The 16,620-nt window shown below is 44.7% G+C and overlaps 2 protein-coding genes across 3 annotated transcripts in view; one reads left to right on the top strand and one right to left on the bottom strand.

Annotated features, from left to right (window-relative positions):
• B3GALNT1 (beta-1,3-N-acetylgalactosaminyltransferase 1 (Globoside blood group)) overlaps nucleotides 1–13,709 on the top strand; it is a 37,755-nt gene extending 24,046 nt beyond the window's left edge. The window contains exon 3 of one of the 2 annotated variants that reach the window (XM_074190851.1): nucleotides 13,691–13,709. The gene's annotated coding sequence lies outside the window, so the exon portion shown is untranslated. Of the gene's footprint in view, nucleotides 1–2; nucleotides 5,266–13,690 lie in introns of those variants that run through there. The other variant, XM_074190850.1, reaches the window with a different exon arrangement.
• PPM1L (protein phosphatase, Mg2+/Mn2+ dependent 1L) overlaps nucleotides 4,086–16,620 on the bottom strand; it is a 242,204-nt gene continuing 229,669 nt past the window's right edge. Inside the window, exon 4 of the mRNA XM_074190854.1 lies at nucleotides 4,086–12,272. Coding sequence (XP_074046955.1) covers nucleotides 11,926–12,272 — 347 coding nt within the window. The 3' untranslated portion in view covers nucleotides 4,086–11,925. The remainder of the gene's footprint in view (nucleotides 12,273–16,620) is intronic.

Genomic DNA, 16,620 nt, shown 5'->3' with positions numbered 1-16,620 from the left:
AGGCATTCTTCTGTGGAATTCAAAGGGGAAAGGACCCTTGACCCTCACTCAAGAGAGAGCTCCAGGCAGTGGCCAGGCTAGTAGGGGTCTGAGGCAGCATTCAAAGTCAGAATTTCTTGCATACCCTCCTGTTTCACTCTTTTAAGACACATGCTTATTGAACTGATGTTGAGTGAGATGAGCAGAACCAGAAAAACACTGTACACCCTAACAGCAACATGGGGGTGATGTTCAACCTTGAAGGACTTGCTCATTCCATCAGTGTAACCATCAGGGACGATTTGGGACTGTCTGCGATGGAGAGTGTCATATGTATGCAGAGAAAGAACAGAGAAAGAATAGACCAAAGACTATGACCTTTAGTTAAGAAAAAAAACTGATATTGTCGGATCTTACTATCTATTATACTTTATGTTTCTTCCTTAAGGATTTGATTTCTCTCTCATCACATTCAATTTGGATCAGTGTATATCATGGGAACAATGTAAAGACTGACAAATTGCCTTCTATGGGGGGTGGGGGAGGGAAGTAAGATTGGGAGAAAAATTGTAAAACTCAAAATAAATAAAATCTTTAATTAAAAAAAAGACACATGCTTATCCCTAACTTTAGGTGTTTTTTGGGCAAAGCTGTCATTCTAAATTATACTCTCCTCTTTGGCTCTAGTCTTACAATTATTTCTTTCTAAATTTTCAGTCTCCTAGATCAAATATGCCAAATAGATGGGGGGGGGGGAGGGGAGAAGAGCAAGTGCTGCCTTGATTAAAATGTATTTGGGAAAAGTTTAATAAAATAAAAATAGAATTTCTAGGGCATGATGGGCCCACATGGACCTATTTGCATTTGATGTTAATACCACTGTACTATAGATTAAAGAATTCATTAGTTGGTGGTTGTATTTCACTTTTTTTTAAATAAAATCACCTTCCTCTCAAATGACTAGTGCTTAGAAGGTGCCCAGAAAAGATTTGATTGATTGAATATAGTCTACCCAGACAGATGGCTTCAAAACATAATCTGACCAGATGAAATTGGACTGATCTAGCGTTGCCACCTTAAGTTCGTTTTTTTTTTTTTGGTTGAGTGCAGGATTTTAGGCTAAACACATAATATATGACTCTTTTATTTAGTTTTTAATTAAATTGTTTTTAAGAATGGCTCTTAGGAGGCAGCTGAGTGGTACAGTGGATAAAGCACCAGTCTGGGAGTCAGGAGGACCCGAGTTCAAATCTGCCTTTAGACACTTCCTTACAAAAGTAATAAAAAGACAAAACTCCAGCAAACAAAAAATCAAAAGCACTGCCCAAAATCTACAACTGCTTCAGAACAACCTAACTGAACCGCAGAAAACAAGCCAGAGATCTTCAGAGGCACCTGCCAGGTGGAAAGATTGCTAATGATTATCTTGTAAGTGTAGGATAGGAGAATAGTATGATTATATTGTACTACTATATACGATTCTATAGTAATAGTACAATTAAAAGGCCGGAGCACTAAAGGTTTAAGAAAGGTGATTATACTTATAAAGTTCACTTTTTAATTCAAGAACACACCCAAGGTCTTGTGGGAAGAAGTCTGGGTGAGTCTATAAGATTGGTTATTTGGATCACACAGTAAAACATTTCCATTAGTCCTGAAAGACATCTTCATTGAGAAAATTATAAAATCTGATAAATATATTGATTTACTGAGAAATGAAATTGTTCTAGAACTGTAGAAATTCCCAGATGGAGATGGAATAATCCAAGATGACGCTCATGCAATGCTGAATGTCATGAAAACTTTGGCAGTTTATTTAAATGCTGGAGATAAACACGGACTTCAAAGACCTGAGATCTTTTCTGAAGATCTAAGGGCTATAACCAATTCTAGACTTAGAAAAATTAGCTTCCTCAAAAATGCATTTAATATCTGGAATGTATAGTTTTATCATGAAGAATTAAAGAACATTTCTCAAAATCTTGTGAACTCAATGCCAAATTATATAAACAAATGATTTTTACACAAATGGAGGCCATTCTGTATATTAATTTTTTTCATGGTGTAAAGAAATTGTAAGGATTTTTTGGGATGTCATTAAATTTAATACATTTTCTTTGACCCAAGTAATTTCCACAGCTCTGTAGCTTCCAAGCACTGCAACCCTGAACAAACTGAACAAAAGAAACACAAGGAGAGTCCATATGTAAAGTCAGGTAACTTTAATGGGTTTATTTTCACTGGAATCATATCACCGAGGCTGAAATTTCAGTAGTCCATTGATTTGGATACAGTAATACAGCATATGAAATTGCACAAACACAGGGACTGGGTGGGACACCTCTACATCTAACTGGAATACACATGGGAAAGGAAGGGCCAGAATTCCCTACCATGGTGGGACCAAGCAAGCACTGCCATCCACTCTACGATGGGCTACAGTGAACGTGATGGCGCACGGACACGGTTTTACTTTTTCAAATTGTCTCTTAGAGACAAATGTAGAATAATCGTTATAAAACCCTCTGATGAGTAACAAGAGTAATGAGGTTGCCCCAAGATTTTATTGTTGTTCTGGCCAATTTGGCTTTCAACACCCTGGCCAGTGCATCAGAGAGGATTCATGGGAAAGTTTCAGACAGAACTGTGCAACTTCCAACTTTAAACATAGGCTGATGGCCCTAAAAAGACTGAACTGTAACAAACTATTAATTCAAAAAACCCCACTATTATCATTCTTATCAACAGAAAATGTTAAAGATCCTTCCTGATTCTGAAATCTCAATTACTGAATATAAGAAAATTGGCCCTGTGAAGATAATAGAACTGCTGGGATTCAAACCCAACACTTCTCACTCCATAGTCAAAAGCTTTTCTGTTCCTTTCATGAAAAGACTTTAGATAGCCTTGGTGGTGAGATGGCTATCTGGCTGTGTCCAGGTCAGTGAATGTGTGTCCACTAGGCAGTTGAAGATCTCTAACAAATGAGGCCTGGGGAAGCTCTGAATGGTTTCCAAATGAGAAACAGGCAGTATTTAGTTGCTTTCTTAGGATACAAAACTTGGAAGAGATCAAAGATTGCAGAGGAAGGTCTGAGAAGGGCAAATGATTATCCTGGACCTATATAATAACTGCCAACCACTCTTGGGAGGTGGGAGAGAGCCCTGTGGAGCCCTCATCTTTCTTTACTCCATGGCCCTAAGGAAAGAGATATTCCTTGGATGGCTTGAAAAGGCATTCTTCCAAATGATTTCCAGGCTTGGCCAATAATAGGGTCTACTCCATGATGCATAAAGATGAGAAAATTCAGTTCAATTAAACAGGCCATTATTAGGTTCCTACTGTGTACAAGATCCTATGCTAAGATTCATTTCTCAGACGTCCATACATTGAAACTAAAAAGCATTGTCAAAAAAGCATTAGTCTCCTTGGCTAACAAATGGAGCTCAGGACTCTAAGGGTAGATCGCTCACTTTGGCATGTTTCAGGTATTTTTCCTTCTACTAATTAGTTTCCACCTCCATTTTATTTTAATCCTTTGGTTCCCAGTGAGATTTCCTTCATCAATGCAGATCCATAATTGCTTTGACATTTGTTATCTTAGAGTGTTCTCTGAGGGCATCAGAGGTTGAGTGACCTGCTCAGGGTCATTCTACTCCACTCTCTTTGTATCCTCAAAGTAAATGATGGATACCTCAATCAGCATTTGTCCTATGCAAGGGCAAGTCCAGAAAAGGGCCTAAAATATACAATCACAAAACTGTAATAGACTTTTGAAATCATCTCATTTGACCCTGATAGTTTACAGAAAAGGAAACAGGTCCAAAAGTGCCTTGCCCAAGACCATCCAGTGGCAAAGCCAGAACCCTGGAATTCAGTCCTGCTATACCAGGCTTGCAATTTTAAAAAAAGAAAAGAAAATAGAAGTCTCGTACAAATAGCAATTCTTGTTTATTTCTTTAAAATGTGACTTGGCAATGAAGTTCAATGAGAGAAAGCAAGACAAAGCTTTGGAATGCAGTAGAAAGAGCCTTAGATCCAAAACTAAAGGGCTTGAATACCTGGTATTGACTATTCCTGGGGTCACAGGAAAGACCCTTTCTTTCTCTAGATCCATTCATTTCACCTTAAATCTATATTCCTATGATTCCTATGATTCCTATGATTCCTAACCCCAGTAAACAAAAAAAGTAGAGAATGTGGCAAATATTCCTAACCACACATTAAACATTTTTCTTGAAAGCAACTGGACATTTCTTCTGATTCCCTTTATGATCAACTTAAAACTAAAAAATCCAAACCTTTCCTTATGAGCACAGTTGTTTGAAACATAAAGCTTATATCATAATTCCTTCAGGTGAAGAAGTTCATATATTTCACCAAAGCCCCTTCCTCTTTTCTTCACAAAGAAGTATTGTTATTGTTCCATCAGAAACCAGGAGGGACAGGATTTCAGGGAAGCCTGGAAGGATTTGCATGAACTGATGCTGGGAAAGATGAGCAGAACCAGAAGAACACGGCTGTACTATTTTGTTAGTTATTTCCTTATGACTAATTTCCTTTGTAATCCTATGTATTTTTATTTTAAGCAAGGTAAACCATGATTCTGAGAAGGGTCCTTAAGTTTCCCCAGAGCATCTGAGAGTTCCACAACGCAAAAGAGGCTGAGCTCTGTTCTTTATCCCACACCTTTTAAACAACATGGGGGTGATACTCAACCTTAATGGATTTGCTCATTCCATCAGTACAGCAATCAGGCACAATTTTAGAATACCATCTGAATCCAAAGAAATAATTGTGCAGCTTAAACAAACACCAAAGCCTATTACCTTTAAATTTTTTAAAAGGCATCTTATTATGTAATTTTATATTTTATTTTTCCTTATGGATATGCTTTCTCTCTCAATACATTCAATTTTGATCAATGAATGGCATGGAAACAGTGTAAAGACTATCAGACTGCCTCCTGTGTGGGAGGTGGGGCTAGGGAAGCAAGATTGGGGGGAAATTATAAAATTCAAAAAACAATGAAAAAAAAGAAATGTTGGTTCCACCATTCGGAAAGATGGGCTGGTGGGGGGTAAAGTTTGAAATTTCCATTTTTTCCCCATAAAAACAAAATAATCAGTAGTTCCTATGTTTGGTCAGGATGTGAGACTAAAGGTCATGTCTAGAATCTGGAATTGCAATGAGCCAAGTGTTAAGCCTGGATAACTAGGGAAACCCAGTGTCAGAGAAGGAGCTGGTCATTCTTACTGTCTCTCTATTGCTGACCAGTGAGAAACCCAGAGACACGTTGGTGGCCTCTTAAAGACTCCAAGATGCTCTTTATGGCAGTCACTCCTTCTATGTTGCGAAAGACTATGTTTAATATTGTGCTGATGCTACAACACCCACCATATTCATGGACTATAAAGGGCATTTCCTTCCTGCCGTTTCTGTTGATGAGATCTTCTTAATGGTCAAACCTTTTCATCAAAATCAGCAAGAGGTCAAGTCTATGGGAAAACTTACAAGGTGTCAGTTTGCCTGTTTAAACTCACTCCTAATAGCAGGCTCAATTTCACATGTCCTGGATACACTTTGTACATGTGAATAATGGATGCTCATAAAATTGGATGTGATGTTGCATCAGAAAACATCCATTGCTATTAAAAACATTATGATCATGATTGGGGGAATACCTCATTTCAGTGACTAAATTAGAAAACTTATCTGTTCTGATCATATTCAAATAAGGCATATAAAATCTATATAAATAACTCCTCTTTTTCCCCTTTTATATGTGATATTTGGTTTTAAATAGCAAATGTTCATTTTGGGCATTTGCTTTCCTAACTGATTTCATTTTGTAATTAACATGCAGAGTTAATTCATAAATTTATCCATTATTCTTTCTGAATGCTGGTGTTTTGACACATAAACATGTTCTCCTATATTTTTGGAAAAATGAAAATTATAACCAGTTAAAAATACCTGAAACCTGGTGTCTGTTTTGCTCTTAAACTTGTGCCTAAATTAAGGAAATCTTAATTTCTCTCTTCTGTGGTCTTTTTCAGAGAGCCAATTTTTGATACTGGGAGGAGCAGGGACTATTTGCTTGCTCTTGAAAATTCAATGATTCCATTCCACACCCATTTAAAAATTGTGTGCTAAGAAGCAGCTAGGTGGCATAGTGGATAGAGTACCAGTTCTGAAGTCAGGCGGACCTGAGTTCAAATTGGGTCTCAGACAATTGACACTTACTGTGTGACCTTGGGCAAGTCACTTAACCCCATTGCTTCACACAAACAAAACAAACAAAAAAAGAATCATGAAGAATTGTGTGCTAAAAGAGCATGGCACCAGGTTGAATCCTGGGGGAACAATGATAAAGACTAAACATGGCACCTTCCTTCAAGGGGCTCCCATTTACCAAAGGAATGAAAAAGAACTTCAAATGAGACATGTTTGGGAAGAAACTAATCTTGAGGAAAACTTGTTTCCACTTTCAGTATTATACTTTACCACGTTTATTTTTATAGACTAGATTGGTTTCAAAATAATCCCTATTTCTCTTCCAAACTTGTATATATTGGTATTATTTTTGAAACATTTACCTGTATGCACAGGCATGCATAGTCTCCATGTTTTCCTGGTTTACATACAATATCAAGTGGAAAGGGGGTCCATTAAGTAAGCAAAGACAAGAAACATGTGGGGGATAAGGCATGAATGGACTCTAATCTGGATTATAGGGATAAGAACTGGATTCATCAAAGCATCCTTTTATACCAGAGTTTCTTAACCTTGAATCTGTAAAGGTGAGGGGTTTTTTTGGGTTTTTTTTTGTTTGGTTGGGTTTTTTTGGATTTGTGTTTTGCTTTCTGTTTTACTATTTTGTTAGCTATTTCCATATGACTAATTTCCTTTGTAATTCTATGTATTTTTATTTTAAGTAAATTAAAACATGATTCTGAGAAGGGTTCCTAAGTTTCCCCAGAGCATCTGAGAGTTCCACAACACAAAAGAGGCTGAGCCCTGTTCTTTATCCTACACCTTTTAAAGTCTGCTGTGGCTATTTCCTGGGCATGCCAATGGGCAGATCACCACTTAAATCCAAATTTGTGGTCTCAACTTGTAATAAAATAACAGAGCCATTCTGTTCCTCCTTCACACAACGCTGCTCATTAGCATGGTTCTCTAGGTGTCTCCAAGCCATAGAAAAAGGATGCTTCTAAATCTAGGAGGTGTTCACATTCAAGGGAAGTGTTAGCATAAGAGCTTTTTTAAAAAAAAAACCCAACCCAAACCATAAAGAGAATCTGCTTTAAGAAGGCATTGAGTCCCAGTGAACTGCCACCCATACATGTCAGGAGGAGGAGTTGGGGAGAATCTGGCCTCAGGAAGCCAAGCCTGAACCTCTCCCCACCAACCAACCTGGCTGCTTCCTCCCACGAGGAATTTCTTGATGGGTTCAAACCAGTCTTGAGAGTGGCTTAGGGTCGATTGTGAAGAGACAGACAGGCTCTCCCTTAAATCTTTGTCTTGGATTTAAAAAGATGACGGCACATAAGACAATTTGGTTGCTGAACATATGGTGACTAGTTGGAGTTGAGGGGGTGAGGACTGACTATAGAGACGCAAGCCTATAATAAGATCTTACATATTCAGAAATAGGCATTTTCCATTTAAATATGTAGTTCTAAGAGTTCCCCATTTCATTTATGTTCAAATTATTCATTGATACCTGTTTAATCAAGGAAAGAGGGTTCCAAGAGTGGATCACTTCCATAGCCATACGAAGCAGGGCTCTAGAAATACAGTTCATTACCGACGGATTCAGGGGTTTGCTAAAAGTACCACCATCAAAACTAAAAAATCAGCAAATTCTCTGGAAAACAATAATATCTTTTCTGGATTGAACAAATTTGACAACTATTCGATGGTTTTGTTTGTTTTGGTGTGAAGGCAGTGACTTCATTAGCGGAAAGCCAAGTTCTTTACATTAGCTCTCAGTCTATTCAATCTTATCAAGAAACTCGATTCCCTGTACTGCTTTTGTTACACAGTAGGCCCCATTGGACTAGGACTGAAATGGTCAGTTATTTAGTGTAAATCCTACTGGTAAGATCAAAACTGAATGCTGAGAAATGGACACGTCCATGCTTGGCCCCCAAGATTTGACAACAAAACAGGAAGCTCCTTCTTTTCTTGGCAGAGGTTGGGGACCATGGATGTGGAAAACCACATATAATATTAGGGTTTTTGGATAGTCTGGTTGAGATTGCAGCACTGTTTTTTCTTCCTTTTTTTAATTCTTTGTGATAAAAAAAATGGCTATCTTTGGGGAGGGGAAAGGAAATGTGAGTAAAAAACAAAGGGGTGGCTAGGTGGCACAGTGGATAGAGCACTGGCCCTGGAGTCAGGAGTACCTGAGTTCAAATCCAGCCTCAAATGCAAAAAACCTAACAGAAACAAAACCAAAAAATCAGTATATTTTCTTTTTTCAAATGCTATTGTTACAACTACATGTTATGGCAGGCAGGTGTCAGGGAGCCAGTCAGGACACTGGGCCTCAAGCCCAGGGTTGGAACCAAAGCAGCCTAATGAGATGGCAGAGCTGACCAACCAGCCTTGGGAGCAGAGGAGCTTGGCTGGTGTCATGAGTCAGCTTCTGGGAAAGATTAGAGGAAGTTGGGTTTCAGGATGAGTCAAAAAGTAAAATCATGTCTGGAGCCCTCCTGAAGAATCTGCTTAATGGTGCACGTAGCCATGACCCAGGACAAGGCATGAGACGAGGGCTGCCTGTGCTCTACCAGCCAAGAGGGCAAAGTGGGAAGACCACCAAGATGGCAGATGGCAGATGGCCCGGTGTGGAATCCTCCTGATCTGGTCATTTCTCGATTTACTTTGTGTCTAGTGAAAGGGGGGTTCTGTCAGCAACCTGAGAGCAGGCGCTGCCTCATCATTTTCCCTCTGCATCGCCTGTGCCAAGCATGGTGGACACTTAATCAATGTGCGGGCCTCAGTCTGTAAGATGAGGAGGTTGGACAGGATGATCATTAAGATCCCTTTGGTTCTAAATCTGTTTTGCTTGGTGGATTAGATGACCTCTAACCACTCAATTCTCCAATGGAATTGCTATAGGAGGGGTTATTTCCCCTTTGGACAGTATTAGGGGTAAAGGGGCAAAGAACAAAAGCAGCCATGACCTGTGAGCATCTTTCGTTATGGCAAGAACCCCAGATGATCTGCACCCCCTCCTCTCACTCTAATGGAGTAATGGGTTGCCTTTTGCCTATTTCTAGAAAAAGACTGGATTTTTGATTGAGCTGAGGGGGCTGAGAGATATGCACACACCAGAATGATGCTGTTTATAGTTCCAATGAATTCAAAATGGGTTTTAAACAGCCTGCCTCTCTGTGGCTATGTAATGCCGTAGATAAACAGCTCCTCTGTGAGATGCTCTGGGTGGCATCTTATCCTCACAGCCATGACTGGCAGAGGGTCTTTGGTACTCATTCATATGGTGCCTGTTCATGCCACTGTGGATTCTGTCTGTTGGATGTAGTGGAAGTTGCTAGAACACTCAAGTTCAAATTCCATCTCTGAACCTTACAAGTTGAATAACCATGGTCCAGCCCCCAACCTTTTCCAGCCCCTGTCTCAACATAAGAGGAGGGGGCTGGACCAGTTGGCCTTCAAGACCCCCTCCAGTTTTAATCCATAATCCCCGTCATCTTGGTCACACCATTCTGCTGCTAGGGCATCCCCTGGTTTGGGGCCTATAACCAGCGCCGAGCATCAGAAACCCCCCCCCCCCCCAGGAGTCACAGGGATGCAGCGGGAAGGCAGATCTCTTGGTTCCATTTCTCACTAGGCCTCCTAAAGTCCGGGGTGGGGGCATTCTCAACCCCCAGGGGCAGCCTGGAAACCAAGCCTGAATTTGGCACAAACGAGGACCCTGGACAGAGGTCCACCTGGAGGAAAGCCCCAAGGCTTGTGAGGAGGTGGCACTGCCTGCTCCTCACCCTCCCATCCTATCTCAAATGCTTTGGCAATGGGGGGGGTCTCACACCTGGGAGTGCAGGAAAGGGGGCTCTTGATTACATTTCTGGGGGAAGGGGCTACAAGAGCCCTTTCTCCCTCCTCATCTCTGCCCAGTTCAGACTTTACTTCACATTAAGGCCTTCTAACAGGTGTGATAGTGTCGAGATCTCCAGAAATGGGGCATTTGCTGAATTTGGAGTCAACAGCCCATAGTTCAAATCCTGCTTGTTTGACTGTCAGCAAACTATGTAGCCTCAGTTTCCTTTTCTGTAAAATGAGAGGGACAGACCCTAAGTCTGAGACCTCCTGGGCACCCCATCTCCTCGTGGGGGGGGTGTCCCCTGTAACCACACTTTAATCTGCCTCTTGAGAACTTCATCCATTGTTCCCCAGGGTGAGGCCATCATTTTTTGCCACCGCCCCTGTTTCTCTGTTGTATGGAATTAGTCCTATTATTGCTATGGACACTCGGGGGGACACCGAGGAACCAGAGAAGAGCGCCTGACCCAGAGAGTTGTGGGCAAGAGCTGAAGCTGCCATAGAATGCCCAAGAGCCAAAGCCATCTGGCCGTGGACGCCCCTGAAAGCCTCCCCTGCTGGTACCCAATACCTTGAGCTTGGGGAACAGGACTCCACAGACTGCCCTGTTCTAGGTCTCTGCTCCATCATGCACAAAGGGACCTGCTGACGCCAGGCTATCCGATGGGGAGGTGGCAGATCTGATGGAATGAGTGGAGGATATCAGGGAGAGATTTCCAGGCCTGGGGCAAGTGAACAGTGACCCAGGCCCGGGTCAGGAGCCACAATCCTAAAGGTGGGGGGGGGGGAGGGTTGTTCATTGTTCATTCTGGAGCAAAAGTAAAGAGAATGAACCAACTTTTGGCTCGGAAACGATTCAGCTCTGGTCGAGGTGGCTGGGCCCCACTCCAACATCAGAAAGTCACGCTCAGGATGACCTGACCAACGTTTCATATCAATCCTCAGAAGCCACTGAGATTAAAAAAAATCTGTGTCTTAAGAGGCAGCAGAACCTTGCCAGCCATGCCTCTTCTGTCTTCTGCAGAGACCCCTCTCATCCCCCTTCCACGGGATAGGAAGCCGAGGGAGGGCGGGGATCCAACCATGGGCTTGGCTCCCCAGGGTCAGCACACCAATGGCACCGGTTTGGGGGAGCCGGATGGTTCTGTTTTGGGGTCACAGCTAGGGATGCCTGGCCGGATTTGGACAAAGGCAAGACTAAATGATGGGGCCTCTCTGGGTCAGGAGGTGCCCCTGGGCTCCGGGCCCTCTCCCGTGCCACCCCAAAGAGGCTTCTTCCTCCTTCCCCAAAAGTCCCCAGAAAAGAAACAAACAAACAAAGCGAGGCAGCTGATCCTAACCATTAAAGCCACTCTGGAGAATGCAGGGTCCGGGGTCCGGAAAGCAGCCTGGACGGGGAGGGAGGGTCACGTCCCAAGACAGGGGAGGCTTGCAGCAACATCTGTGGCAGGTGGTGAGGGGGGCGCTCCTCTCTGCCCACCCTGGCTGCTCCAAGGGAAACGAAGAAGGCTGAACCCTGAAGAGAGTTGAAGGGGATTAAAAATAAACCTTAAAACTGAAAATGGGCGGCATATGCCCAGATAGGCTGCCCGTCTTCAGAGAGGCCTATGTATACACTTCTATAGATAGATATCTGAAACCTAGCGAATGGAGGTGGGCAGGAAGCCGGGGGAAGAAGCTGATAGTCCAGCCTTGGGGTCCTGCTGGCCGGCGCTCTCCATCCTTCCAGTCCGGCCTCGGACGAGGACCATTAGGGAAGGGGGCCGTCCACGGTCTTCTGGGCACGATCTTAAGGAGTTTCGCTACTTTTCTACCACAACAAAGCAAAGCAATTTATTGAAAGTCCTTCAGTCTGGAGGGGTGTGGGGCGTGGGTTCACTGCTCCTCTGCTTTGCTGCTGTTTCTGAACTTGACCACCATGACGGTGATGTTGTCGGGGCAGCCCCGATAAAAGGACTGCAGCACGATGCTCTTGGCCCCAAAGTGGGGCTCGTCCAAGCGCTCCTTGATGAAGCGGACGGCCTCCTCGTTGCTGAAGGCGTCCCAGAGGCCGTCTGAGGCCAAGATCATGAACTCGGGCTGCAGCTTGTCCAGGTCAAAGGTCAGGATGTCTGGGTCCGGGATGACCACGTTCAGGTTTTTCAGTGGGTAGTCGCCCAGAGACCGAGACATGGCCAGGATGCCCTGGACCCTCCAGGAGCCGTTGAAGCTGATGAAGCCACCTGAAAAACAGGGGAGACCGTTAGTGGGGGGCGCAGGCATCGCCCGGTCTTGGTAGTCGGAGCCGGGCTGGCGTGCCCAGGGCCCTGCCGAGACCTTCACAGATTAGTGCGTCTCTCCACTTCACAACTGGGTTGTGAAGCTGAATTACTACTATCCTCATTTTAGAGTTGAGGAAGCAGCTGGAGCCCCGAGTTCAAATTCAGACTCAGATACGTCATCCTGTAACAGAAAAGGAAACTGAGGCTCATCTAGAGGAAGTAACTGGCCCACAGTCACATGGCCATCCAGTGTCTGAGGCTGGACTTGAACTCGGGTCTGCCTGACTTCAGGTTCGCCCTCCTCACCCCTGAGCAGCTAGATCCTTTGTGATGCCCAACATACCTCCTCCCAGCAGAGGCATCTTCCTCCTACATAGTCTCCTTTTAAATGAAAGGCCCTTGGGGGCAATACCTTGGATGAATGGCTTAGCTGGGGGGTGCTGGGAGGAGAGGAGAGCAGAATGGGGGGTCGCCCCCTTGGCTCTCCTTGGGGACTCAGACCCCTGACCTCACAAGTGAAGCAGAGCAGGCTGGGCCTCCATGACAAAGGGGAGCTGGGGACCCTGCCTGGATGGGGGGGTCATTAGGTCCACCTGCTCCCCTCCCCCTTGTATTCTTGGTCAGAATGGAGCGGCCCTCTTAGGAGATTGTTGGAAACCTGGCTAGTGAGGAAATAAAGGATGCACCCGTGCGAATGCACATGTGTGCACAGTCTAGCTACATGCACACGCACTCCTCTCTCTTCTGCCTCTGGTCTCTGTCTGTCTGTCTCTCTCTAAAGCTTGGTCCATGGACACACAGTGCTTCTGGAGGGACAGGCGTGTTCACAAATAGCTAGAGTCCAAGAGAAGAGTGACTGGGTCCAAATCCAGGGTGACGGGAGGACAGAGCGAGGAGGTGGGAGGTGGCAGAGAAAAGGCAGAGAAGCATTGCGCCTGTGGAGGAGACGGCAAATCAGCCGATGAAGTGGAGTTTCACTCTTGACCTAAGACCTGCCCTCTTGGTCTGAACATGCGTGTGAGGCTCTAGTGTGTCCCAAAAGTCTTGGGGCAGCTTGAAGCTTATCTGCCCAAAACCCTAACAGACAGAAAACTGTCAATGTTGGTTGCTAAGAATTCCCTTGTCCTAGAGCATAAGTTTCTTAAGGTGAGTCGATATCTGGATTCTGACCTGGGATGACCACACATCGCCTGGACCCTGCGTGGGGGCATTCGGGAGTGAGGTCATTCAGAATTGGGGGTGGAGGGCTTTGCTGGCTTTATTTTTCTGTATAAAACAAACTTTAGAGAAAAATCAAACTGAGTTTTGCAAAACCTGTTAAAAAAAACCCTTCCCTTTTAGACACTTTACAAAACATCATGAAACCCTCTTTCTTCTAGATGCTGGGCAGCACCCTTTGGATAAGGTGGGTGATGGCAAAGGGACAAAGGAGAAGCCTGGCCTTTGTCAGAGGTGGGTGAAGGGCGGCACTGAAACTGGAGTAACTTTGGGCTGCTCCAAAGCCCTGAGGGATGGAAGGCTTCAGATCTGGACACAGAGGAGCAGCCGGAGAAGGGGGGGGGTTGTAACTGAGGTGCCTGATGCCCCAATGTTCATTGAGAACTTGTGGGGGCAAAGTCATGTTGGAGATCATGGGAGTTGATGCCAGTCTGGACATCTCTCACTCCAAGCTGGAAATGTCTTTGATACAGAGGGTGGTGTGCCACCCAGTGTTTAACAACCAGCTCTCTAAAAATATATGACCCTCTTTTTAAAAGTTCAATCTGTGTCAGTAACATTTTCTCTATCACTTTCTCAAGTCTACATAATCAATAAAATAACCAATTGAACCCTGATTTATAGCTTTTATCATTTTCTGAGGTGTAAATGCTCCCAGTGAAAATTTAATTACCGGCTCTTGTAAAGTGGTGGCGAGCTCCAGCTCATCTCTAGATAAAGATGATTATTGTGTTAAGGAACAGTTTTTCTGGCCAACTTGAGCCTAATCACGAGCACATTGTTAGGACAAAAATATTTTTTCTTAGTTTGTGACCAGAAATCAATAAATAATCAATCTCTCTGTCTCTGTCTCATTCTTGCTCTCGCTTTCGCTTTGCAAACTTTCAAATCCCAAGGGAACTGGGACCACTGACTCATTGGCTGTGTTGGAGTTTTTCTTCCAGACCCCAATGAGGAAGGGGGGCAGATGAAGAGCAGTGTGTAGAGGGAGGTGGGAAAAAGGGACCTGAACACCAAATGAAGAAGTTGGGAGGGGCAGCCCGGCGCAGTGGCCACGGACAAGTCACTTGCCTCCATTTACCTCAGTTTCCTCAATTGTGTGAGGACAAGCTTCTCTGAGGGGTTGTGAGGATAAAATGAGGTGATACTTTATAAATGATCATTGCTGGACACAGCGACCTCTACGGCCCTTCCAGCTCGGAATCCATGAACCATAGTTTTCTCTTCTGTAAGACCTGTACTATGTGAAGGCCATCCTCTGACCCGGAGGCAGTGTCAGCCATGGGTTTTAAAGGAGCCCATGAACACAGCCGTGTTCTTTCAATGGTGTTTCTCCATCCCCGCTTCCAATCCAAAAGATCCTACGAAAAGGGACTGGAGAAATGGGGTCAAGAAAGAGGATTTTCCCACCAAGAGACTACGTGGGCAACTGCCCTGAATTTCGGAGGGCTCCCACCTCTAAGTAATTCTACGGTCAGTTGGACACTGAACTGAGTCCCCTGTGAACCTCCCCTCCAAGGCCTACCCCGTAAGAAGCCCTGGGAGGGCAGCAGGAGAGGGTGGAGATGGGCTCCTGGAGCACAGACACGGCCCTCTCTACTGCCAGGGCAAGCACCCCCCATCCCCCAGCAGGGGTACTGAGATAACAAAACCAGTCAATGCCAAGACAGATAAAATGGGGGGGAGGGGAGGGGGACCGTTGACAGAGTCATAAGAGGACAAGAGAACTGTGGCTGGGCCTGGTGCATCCTTGAAGGTTCAGATAATAAACACTTCATTAATGGGGGGGGGCAAAGGAGGAGTGCAGCAGCCCCTTCCTCCCTGTCTTTCTCTGGGCCAAACCTAGGGGTGGGGGGGGGGGTCAGGGAAGGCTTCCTGTAGGACCACGGGGTTCCATTAGGTGACATGAAGACCCTTCCCAAGGCCTCCTCTAAGGCCCCTCTGGCCGTGTGTCTCTTGGAGGGGCCCCCTGGCCAGCTCTGTGAAGGAAGGCTGCCTGGCCACACAGTCCTTCAGGTCCAACCTACTAAATTCATGAGGCCGAGTGTGAATGTGTGTGCGGAGAGGGGATGTGTGCAGCGGGAGATGCAGAAACCATTCCCATGGTGCCCTATGGACCAAGGCCAACCTGGGTTCTTTGCCCCCCAGAGCCTCTGGACGCCTCCCTCCCCAAGCCCTTCTACCCTTATTTCTAAGTCAGGGATCACCTTTCCTCACCTCTTTTCTTTCAGGGACCTTTTGGATACTTATAACATCATTCTCAACCAGACAAAACAATCAACTTAAAAAAATCCCAACCCTAAAAAGCTCCCAGAAGTATTAAATTTCGAGTCCGGTTGCCTTGGCAGCGCCAGGTTAAATGATTGTGCAAGCTGGAAGCTCCCCACCCATCTAAGAAAGGTAACCCAGGTGTGTTCTTCTCTTGTGGGGATGAGACAAGTAGCAAAGAATCCTTCTGGAATTTTCCCTCACCACCACAAATGTGATTTAATCTCTCCTTGCCGGCTGGCCCTAGTGGATGATTTGTCATTGGGGGATAGCAGGAATAGCAATTTCTAGAGCTTTTTGTTTCCAACCAAACAGGATTTACTATAGAATGTTAGGGAGAGTGTTAGGAGTTGGTGCTGGTTAAAGACTATGCTTGTGTCCACCCTTTTATTGGCTAGGATAATCATTTGTTTCTTTGGGAAGCCAGACAGAATCTGGGACGTGAAAGGAGCCTCCTGGCTGGCAATCCAAAGTTTTCCAAAGGGAAATGAAAACACTTCCATTTCTCAACGGACACCATGCAAGAAGAGACTTTTCTGGTCAACAATTTCCCTGGGCGAATCAACGTGTCAAACAGGGCTACAATAAAGGACTACAACACGCTACTTGGCCCTCCTCTGATTTACGCATTAGTTGTGGGGTCTTTAGCCAAGATATTTGCATGAGGGAGGGAGGGAGGGAGAGAGAGAGAGAGAGAGAGGGAGGGAGGGAGGGAGGGAGAGAGAGAGAGAGAGGGAGGGAGGGAGGGAGGGAGAGAGAGAGAGAGAGAGAGAGAGAGAGAGAGAGAGAGAGAGAGAGAGAGAGAGAGAGAGAGAGAGAGAGA

The sequence above is a fragment of the Macrotis lagotis genome, chromosome 6, assembly GCF_037893015.1.
Source record: "Macrotis lagotis isolate mMagLag1 chromosome 6, bilby.v1.9.chrom.fasta, whole genome shotgun sequence".
Lineage (NCBI taxonomy): Eukaryota > Metazoa > Chordata > Mammalia > Peramelemorphia > Peramelidae > Macrotis > Macrotis lagotis.
Note: the sequence above shows the minus strand (reverse complement) of the source record. Positions and strands in the feature narration are given on the sequence as shown.